Source organism: Ascaphus truei, chromosome 7 (assembly GCF_040206685.1).
Source record: "Ascaphus truei isolate aAscTru1 chromosome 7, aAscTru1.hap1, whole genome shotgun sequence".
NCBI lineage: Eukaryota > Metazoa > Chordata > Amphibia > Anura > Ascaphidae > Ascaphus > Ascaphus truei.
Genome location: NC_134489.1, coordinates 24080662 through 24090730, shown reverse-complemented (window position 1 = coordinate 24090730; position 10069 = coordinate 24080662). Strand labels below are relative to the sequence as shown.

The 10069-nt window shown below is 52.7% G+C and overlaps 1 protein-coding gene across 1 annotated transcript in view; it reads right to left on the bottom strand.

Annotated features, from left to right (window-relative positions):
* Positions 1–306: 306 nt before the first annotated feature.
* Positions 307–10069, bottom strand: part of SH3BP4 (SH3 domain binding protein 4) — a 32447-nt gene continuing 22684 nt past the window's right edge. The window contains exons 2-5 of the mRNA XM_075607357.1: positions 7890–8106; positions 4433–6798; positions 1846–2034; positions 307–1257 (exon numbers count right to left, since the gene is read on the bottom strand). Coding sequence (XP_075463472.1) covers positions 1033–1257; positions 1846–2034; positions 4433–6798; positions 7890–8007 — 2898 coding nt within the window. The 5' untranslated portion in view covers positions 8008–8106 and the 3' untranslated portion in view covers positions 307–1032. The remainder of the gene's footprint in view (positions 1258–1845; positions 2035–4432; positions 6799–7889; positions 8107–10069) is intronic.

Sequence of the window (10069 nt, the reverse complement as noted above, 5' to 3'; positions counted from 1 at the left end):
AAAAAAAAAAAACACGTGAATGCCCCATATTTCCCAAAACAAATTGCCCTGGGCAGCAGGGATTTAGAAGCCAAGTGGTTTCATGGACAGAGTGCTCTGCTGGAGTTGGGTTACCCTGGTCGTGTCCCCTTTTAGGGGCTGTCATTATCTATCGATAACCCGACTCCTGTAGAGATTTATTGCTATAACAGGTGCTCGTGCCCCCCCGATCCCACCAGAGCCTTTGTACTGAAGGTGTCGCGTGTGTGCAGAGTCGCAAGGAGAGCTCCCAGATTTAAATACATATACACACACCAATCGCCGTGCTCGTTAGCCGAAGAGATAATTTAATAAAAACACATGGTAACAAAAACTATCCGAGATCCTCCCTGCGCAGCTAGAGAAAGGGACGCGCAGGCGTGGGACCCGGGGTGTCTGGATCGCCAGTCAGCGCTTGTATATAAAAAACTTACAGGCGTTTGGAGGTGCAAAAAAAAAAAAAAAAAAATCTTAGAAAAGAAACAAAAAGTGAGTTTTTCCATTTTCCTGGGTGTTTTTCTAATAAATGTGCATTCAATTCGTGTTAATCCAGTCATTCCCCAGGGTGAGGGGCCTCTCCGGGACACCAAACGCCGTCCAGTGGCTTTGGCTCGTGTCCGAATTTATCAAGACTATTAACTTCTTCCCCCCCCACGAGTCACAGCATGAAGCAGTTCTGGGCTGCACTATGGGGGCTGGGGCCTGTGTATCAAGCTTTCAAAAACTTTTTTTCCTCTGTTACCTTGTTGCAGAGAATCAACCCGAGTCGGCATCAATAAAAAAATCGGTGACGCGACAGGAGTTAGCGGCTGCCGATGTTAGATCGGGAATATATCAAACAGGAGTCATAGGAAAATCGCCCTGAGAACTGCGCACCAGGTTGTGTAAAACTAGACACAAGTCCCCTTCATTTGGTGCAGATAAATGCCACGGCAGCAGCCGGGTCGCTCGATACACAGACCCCCAGGGGAGGTCCGAACTCCAGCTCCATTCCTGCCTACGGGTGGGCCGCGCTCAGATAACACAGTCGTCCGGCTCCTGGGTGCTGAAGGCGGCGGATCGCAGGGTCTCCAGGGAATTGACCAGGATGAGGGTCCCCGTCAGGTGCTTCCAGCGCTTGGTGATGGGGCTACGCATTCGGTCCAGGCCGGTGTGCAGCTCCTGGATTACGTCTCGGTAACTGTCCCCGATCTGAGAGCTCCATGTCAGGAGGAAGTCATAAGCCGGCTTCCACATGGCCTGCAGGGGCAATGATGGAGGGAGAGGGAATGAACAAAAAACAAGGAAGCATGAAAGAGGCAGGGGGTGACAGAGGAAAAAAAAGGGGAGGGAGGGAAGAGGTAGGAGTCATGGGGGGGATAGAATGAGGGATGAAGATAAAGGAAAGGAGAAATGGAGACGGGAAAAAGGAGGAGGTGGGGAGAGTGATGAGAGCAGAAGGGAGGAGAAGAGCAGAGGGGAAAGGGAAAAAAAAAAAAGGAGGGAAAGGAAACAGAATATATATTAAGATCCATTGTCAAATGAAAGGGCTTCCTGTAGGAGCCGTGTGTGGTGAAGTTGCTGGCTTCTGAAGTGGAAAACGTTCAATTTGGAAGCCAGCATCAGTTCCTTGAGACTTTGGGCAAGGGACTTTACCTCTGTTCCCCCCAAAATTACTCTTACAGCACCGATTGATTATGTCTGTGTCATGCACACCATCTTTATCACACTCGTGGTTGTCAATATGTATATTTCAGTTGTTTAAAAAATAAATATGGCCGCTTTTGCCACGGTTCCTCATGCAATCCCCGCAGACACATGAAGCTCTGCTCCCTGCCCCCTCCTCACCTCGCTGTCCAGCAGCCCATTCTTGTCTCTGTGAGGGGCTTCGTAACCGTCCATCTGCTGCCTGGACACCTTGGCCAGTTTCTCAGCCAATTCTCTCCAGCGCTGGGCAACCTCCACCGCCGTGGTGAGCAGAACAAAGTCCTGGATGAGACGCACCACCAGCCCCTGACAGTCTATCCTCAGCAAAGCCTGCAAGGAGCAGAGAATACGTGAGAGCGAGTGTGCGAGAGCGAGTGTGCGAGAGCGAGTGTGCGAGAACGAGTGTGCGAGAACGAGTGTGCGAGAGCGAGTGTGCGAGAGCGAGTGTGCGAGAGCGAGTGTGCGAGAGCAAAAGAGCGAGTGAGCGAGAGAGCGAGTGAGCGAGAGTGCGAGAGCGCGAGTGCGAGAGCGCGAGTGCGAGAGCGAGTGTGCGAGAGCGACAGAGCGAGCGTGCGAGAGCGAGAGAGCGAGCGTGCGAGAGAGCGAGTGTGCGAGAGAGAGAGAGAGAGCGAGTGTGCGAGAGCACGAGTGTGCGAGAGAGAGAGAGCGAGTGTGCGAGAGAGAGAGAGCGAGTGTGCGAGAGAGAGAGAGCGAGTGTGCGAGAGAGAGAGAGCGAGTGTGCGAGAGCGAGTGCACGAGAGAGCGAGTGCGCGAGAGAGTGCGCGAGAGAGTGCGCGAGAGAGTGCGCGAGAGAGTGCGCGAGAGAGTGCGCGAGAGAGTGCGCGAGAGAGTGCGCGAGAGAGTGCGCGAGAGCGAGAGAGAGTGTGTGTGAGAGAGTGAGAGAGACATGGGCACAGTGAGAGGTGCTACAAGGTCTGGGAGGAATTTATTGCCCTTATGAGATATCATTGGATGATATATCACTGGGGTTTTGTGTTTGCCTTCCTCTGGATCAATATACTGTAAATACGGATATAGGATAAAGAATCTGTTGTCTAAATTTAGCCTTGGTTGAACTTGGACATATGTCTTGTTTCAACCTCATCTACTGTGTAACGTCACCTTCAGTCAGCAAACCGTGAATTTTAATAGCTCAACGTTTTGGCTCCATCGATTCTGGAGCCTCTATCAAGAGCTGTAGCTGGAGCCAAAACGTTGAGCTATTAAAATGCAAGCTTTTGAGATTGGAGAGCCTGTCCTGTACAGAGCAACATGTTGCGTGTCCATAAGGAAGCTAAGGGGAATCAGCACAGATTGTCCCCAAAGCTTTGGCAGTGCCGAGGGTCACACAGATAAGTGTGCAGCTTTCATCATCACATCCCGTGGTCCCCGAAGCCTGTGATATTTGTACATCAAAAAATGTGCGAGCCCGAGTTCCCATGTCAGGTGTCCTCCAGTAAAAAGGGCCGGAGAGGGCTGCGTGTCTGTGTGCGTGGACCTGCGCGTGTCTGTGTGCGTGGACCTGCGTGTGTCTGTGTGCGTGGACCTGCGCGTGTCTGTGTGCGTGGACCTGCGCGTGTCTGTGTGCGTGGACCTGCGCGTGTCTGTGTGCGTGGACCTGCGCGTGTCTGTGTGCGTGGACCTGCGTGTGTCTGTGTGCGTGGACCTGCGTGTGTCTGTGTGCGTGGACCTGCGCGTGTCTGCCTCTGTGCACATGTATGTGCCGCTGTGTAGTTTGTATTTACGTTTATGGATGGTCTGTGGGGACCTTTAGAGGCTGCCAGGATGAGTCAGTCTGTTTACATGTCAACACACAACACTGCCTTCTGTGCCAGGCTGTCACTGTTTGTGTGACAGAGACAGCGGCCAAAGAGAAACGGGTCTGTCATTGGGAGAGAGCCACGTTACTGGCATTAAAAATACAGCACCTCTCTCCTATGGCCTGGCTTAGATGCATTAATGCAGGTGTGGCCCAATCCAGTCCTCAAGGCCACCAACAGGTCAGGTTTTCAGGATATCCCTGCGTCAGCACAGGTGGCTCAAAGGATAAAGCCACCTGTACTGAAGCTGGGACTGATTTAGCAACCTGTGCTGAAGCACAGACTGATTGAGCCGCCTGTGCTGAAGCAGGGGTATCCTGAAAACGACACTCCACGCCCTGCCTCCCATGATAGGGACCAAGTCGCAGAATAACCGAAGTGTGAGATGAGTAATGAGTTGACGTCACACACTGCTAATGAATTATAGTGGTGCTAACGGAATTATTAGTGTGATACAGTGACAAGCAACACTTGTATTATTATATTATGGGATATGTCACAGCAATATCCCACCACAAGTATAATATTTGTAACGATATGTACATGGGGGGGACAGCAGTATAATATTTAGCATAGTACATTGCACCAAGAAACATCAAACAATACAGGGGCAGAAAGAAGCCACACACTGAAGGTAAGGGGGGAAATAGTGTAACAATGATACGAATTATTTACATTGTAACACACAATGGACCATATCCACCAAGCAGTGCGATTACACAAGGACCTTCGGGCACATTCACTTGCCCAGAAGAGATCTTCACTGGAAGGCGTCTTCTGAAGTAGCACCAGTTGGTAAACATGGCCAAATGTGTTACAATGTGTCAGTGTTGATGATATGACACAGACCCCTTGCTAACAAATCACACAGAGCGGGTGGGAGGACCATGTGCAGGAAGCCGTCTTACCGACATCAGCTCCTTCTGGAAGGATTTCTTCTCCTTGGCCTCGTTGTTGTTGCACTCCTCCTTCAGCTTCTCCAGCACCGACGCCACCCTCTCGGGCTCACTTTCCGGCTCAGCTCGGCAGAAGTAGGAGAGGGGCAGGTTCCCGTAGCCCAGCGCGTCGGCGAAGGAGCGCCAGCTGCCAATGTTCTCCATCAGTAGGGTCCGCACCGAGGCGTAGATGTAGGTCAGGAACTTGCAGGGGCGCAGGATCTGCTCCAGCAGAATGCCCGTGGTCAGCTCGGGGCCAGAGAAGAAGCTGGACTTCGCCTTCCCCACCACCAACACATTCTTGGCATGGACTAGGCCCACTTTGCCCTGGTAATACCCAATGTACCACTCCTTGGTCCACAGCTGCCCCTTCAACCGGATCTTCTCCTCACTCAGTAGACCTACCACGTCCCCTTTCTTGTACTCCAGCAGGTAGTGGTTCTTGCTCTGCCTCACCACCGTCTTCAGCAGCTTCCCATATTTCAGGTTGCTCACCAGACGGTCTTGGAAGGTGGGGTACTTGCAGGTGACCGCCAGAGGCGACAGGATAATCTTTCCTACCTCCTTCTTCTTCAGGAACCTCCTCGGCCCTGTGGATCGGAGTCCGGTTTTGGGAGGTGGCTGAGGGGTCTGGACGCAGAACTGGGACAGGATACCTCCTTCCTCGTCTCTCACCTGTACCCTGAGCGTAAAGTCCGAGAGCTGGGCAGGGTCTTGGCAGTTGATGGGGAAGATGAGCCGGCTGACCTTGCCCAGCTTGAGCTGGAACCCTCGTACCATCTTACCCTGGTCCCCGGCCTCTACTCTGTAGTTACTCATGTTGGAGAAGAGGCAAAGCTTCAGGTCTTGGGGCTTGTTCAGGACAAACTGCTGCTTCCCCCACAGCTGCAGGGTCACTGGAGCCGACCCAAAGACATGCTGAACCACCTCGCTGACCAGCAGAGTTTTGGGGGTGCAGTCATGGCCGAATATAGCCACCACGGCTTTGAACGAGGGGTGTATGTGTTTGGGGCCGTACAGCGCCACGGTGACCCGCTTACTGATGTATTCCCAAACCGTGGAAGGATACACAATGCTCTGTCCTTGGGCCACCATTGCCACGTACATACATGGCTCCAGGTTGCCCAGCTGCACCTGGACGGTGTCCCCATACATGTAGCTTTGTGGCACCAGGCTATAGGGCCCTTCCTTGCAGTCACTCCGTAAGCACTTAATCCCGGCCCCGTTCTCTGGGGCAACATTGTTGCGCAGATGTGCAGAGACTTTCATCTCCAGGGTGATGAAGCTCTGCACCTCCATGTTGCTGAGCTTAACCTCTAGCACAGGGCTGACCGTGCTGCACTTGTCACTGTTCAGTTCCAGAGGCGGGTCCAACAGGGCTTTTAGGGAAATCTGCTGGGTCTCCCCAGGGGCCACATGTCCATCTGGGACGTGGATGCTGATGCTGGTGTCCGGCAGCTGCACGGCACCCCCCGAGCTGTCCAGCCTGCAGACGATGCTGGTCTCCACAGGCTGCGTCTGACCCCAGCCAGGGTTCTGACCCAGCAGGTCCAGATCGTGGCAGGACCGGGCCAGCTTACGGTGGTTGAGCCACGCGGTTCGGAAGTCCTCCCTGCTCTGGAACTGCTCGGGCGCCGGAGACTTGAGGCCGGCGAAGAAGCTGCCCGTGGCCGGACTCTCAGACTTGGACTGGAGGACAGACAGCTCGGAGAGGCTGTAAGAACGCTTGCTCCGGAAGAATGGGTTGTCTCTCCTCACGGGTGCTGGCGCTTCAGTCGTTTGAGGGTGACCGGTGTGGGGGAGAAAGTCCAGTAATGCGTCTGTGCTGGTTTCTGCTGAACCAGAACCGTCGTGGGAAAGAACGTCGTGGTCAAAGAGCAGCAAATCCACTGTGCTGCTGGTCTCCGGAGCCACACATGGCTGGGCCACCAGCAGCCCATTCAGGAAGGGGTTGGAGAGGGAGGAACGCAGGAAGGGGTTGTTGTGTTGTGTTTTGGCAGAGTTCTGGTTGAGGGCGTCAGTCCAGTCTCCCAGGAGATCCAGCTCCTTCATCCCCTCATCTGCACTTTCTAGAAGACTATCAATCATGCCGCTGTCGCTGAGGGACGAGTTGCGGTAGTTGAGTGGTTGCACGTAGGCGGACGGGATGTAACCCATCTCTGTGCTGTTGTGAGCATACCACCAGTCGCCCCCCGAGGTGTCCAGCACGTACAAGTGCTCCCCCTTGGAGAACTTTAGGGTGGTGAAGTTGTTGGGGCAATAGTCCTTGATGGCGACCACCTCCTTCACGTTCTCCAGGGACGCAGGGTCATTGATGCGCAGGGAGCTAGGGGACAGCACTGAAAAGGGGGAAGAGAAGAGAGGCAGTGAGATGAAGCAGAAACCTGCATCCCCCACGCAGTTCCCAACACGGCATATGTCTTCCCCCTCCCCCTCCCAACACTGCACAGAATGTCCATCCCATCCAGCTTGTCTCCAATACTGAAGGGTGATACAGTAACACACAGAACCAATATCCAATTGAGTTGGGTTTTTTGGGGTTTTTTTTTTTAACTACAGGGTTACACAATGAAAATATATAACATCCAGCCTGTTCCCAACACCACATGGTGACACAAAGGATGAGATGTATCCCACACAGTTAATGCCCAACACCTCCAGGTGACACACAAGACTGTCCCTCTCTCTGCAGGGAGACATTGCACATACAGTAGTCGACCGGTATCCCCACCAGTGTGTCTCTCCCACCACAGGGTGACAGAGACACGGTGTCTATCCCTTCCAGTGAAAATCTAACAGCTCCAACCAGTACCTTTGTTATTACTGTGCTCACTTCCACCTGCTCCCACCATGCAGGAGAGAGCTGCACACAGCACCCCACGGATAGGGGACCGACAATACAAAACCACTTAGTGTGTGTGTGTGTATTATATACACACACACACACAACCTGCAGAGGCTGGATGGACAGTATCTAGTACAATCTAGTACAATACCGGAGATGACAGGGTGCAGTGCATTATTCCGCCCGCACATAATACGGGACACCTGTGGGTAAGAGGGGCCGGGAACGCGCTCGGGGCGGGGTCTCTACGATAAGGTGACCTCGGTAAGTGGCTAAGATCCCAGGGCACAAACTCAGTCACTTGGTGTGTTGGGAGAGGTGCTTGTTTGCCCCCAGGAGTTCCCCATGCTGAGCAAATACATGTGTGCATGGTCCTTAACCCCTTCAAGGTCAGAGGGGGCAAGAGCACAGTGCAGTGGGCAGGGTTTAACGAGCCACCATATTCAATGAGTTAGATTGTAAGCTCTTCAGGATAGGGAAGGTGTATAGTGATGCAGAGGTAATTATACCAGGCCGCATGTTTATTATTCAGAGTAAACTGCATGCACCCACCCCTCCCCCACCCTGTGTGTACAGAACTCTGACCTTTGACCTCACAGAGGCTGGGGTCGGGAAGCCCGCTGCTGAAGTCAATCAGGGTCCCCTCGGACTTGCAGCGCGGGAGGCCGTTGGCATTCGCTGATCGGATCTTCTGTGCAGCCATCCTGGAACGTACCCCTCCCTCAGGGTGTCATGTCCTGTACATCCCTCTCCTGTCACCAGATGTCACTTCCCTGGTCAGCAAACCAGAGACACCGGGCAGCTGCAGAGAGGGCAAAGAGTTGGGGTTAACATTAATAACATAGAAGGAACAGGTGAGGGGACACTGCTCAGACACGAGTTACAGGTACAGACAGTTACAGGTGAGGGGTCCCTGCTCACATATTACAGGTACAGACAGTTACAGGTGAGGGGTCCTGCTCACATATTACAGGTACAGACAGTTACAGGTGAGGGGTCCTGCTCACATATTACAGGTACAGACTGTTACAGGTGAGGGGGTCCCTGCTCACATATTACAGGTACAGACAGTTACAGGTGAGGGGTCCCTGCTCACATATTACAGGTACAGACAGTTACAGGGGAGGGGTCCCTGCTCACATATATTACAGGTACCGACAGTTACAGGTGAGGGGTCCCTGCTCACATATTACAGGTACAGACAGTTACAGGGGAGGGGTCCCTGCTCACATATTACAGGTACAGACAGTTACAGGTGAGGGGTCCCTGCTCACATATTACAGGTACAGACAGTTACAGGTGAGGGGTCCCTGTTCACATATTACAGGTACAGACAGTTACAGGAGAGGGGTCCCTGCTCACATATTACAGGTACAGACAGTTACAGGTGATGGGTCCCTGCTCACATATTACAGGTACAGACAGTTACAGGTGAGGGGTCCCTGCTCACATATTACAGGTACAGACAGTTACAGGTGAGAGGTCCCTGCTCACATATTACAGGTACAGACAGCTACAGGTGAGGGGTCCCTGCTCACATATTACAGGTACAGACAGTTACAGGTGAGGGGTCCCTGCTCACATATTACAGGTACAGACAGTTACAGGGGAGGGGTCCCTGCTCACATATTACAGGTACAGACAGTTACAGGTGAGGGGTCCCTGCTCACATATTACAGGTACAGACAGTTACAGGTGAGGGGGGTCCCTGCTCACATATTACAGGTACAGACAGTTACAGGTGAGAGGTCCCTGCTCACATATTACAGGTACAGACAGTTACAGGTGAGGGGTCCCTGCTCACATATTACAGGTACAGACAGTTACAGGTGAGGGGGGTCCCTGCTCACATATTACAGGTACAGACAGTTACAGGTGAGGGGGGTCCCTGCTCACATATTACAGGTACAGACAGTTACAGGTGAGAGGTCCCTGCTCACATATTACAGGTACAGTTACAGGTGAGAGGTCCCTGCTCACATATTACAGGTACAGACAGTTACAGGTGAGGGGTCCCTGCTCACATATTACAGGTACAGACAGTTACAGGTGAGGGGTCCCTGCTCACATATTACAGGGACAGACTGTTACAGGTGAGGGGGGTCCCTGCTCACATATTACAGGGACAGACAGTTACAGGTGAGGGGTCCCTGCTCATATATTACAGGTACAGACTGTTACAGGTGAGGGGTCCCTGCTCACATATTACAGGTACAGACAGTTACAGGTGAGGGGTCCCTGCTCATATATTACAGGTACAGACTGTTACAGGTGAGGGGTCCCTGCTCACATATTACAGGTACAGACAGTTACAGGTGAGGGGTCCCTGCTCACATATTACAGGTACAGACTGTTACAGGTGAGGGGTCCCTGCTCACATATTCCAGGTACAGACAGTTACAGGTGAGGGGATCCTGCTCACATATTCCAGGTACAGACAGTTACAGGTGAGGGGTCCCTGCTCACATATTTCAGGTACAGACAGTTACAGGTGAGGGGTCCCTGCTCATATATTACAGGTACAGACTGTTACAGGTGAGGGGTCCCTGCTCACATATTACAGGTAGAGACAGTTACAGGTGAGGGGTCCCTGCTCACATATTACAGGTAGAGACAGTTACAGGTGAGGGGTCCCTGCTCACATATTACAGGTAGAGACAGTTACAGGTGAGGGGTCCCTGCTCACATATTACAGGTACAGACTGTTACAGGTGAGGGGGGTCCCTGCTCACATATTACAGGTACAGACAGTTACAGGTGAGGGG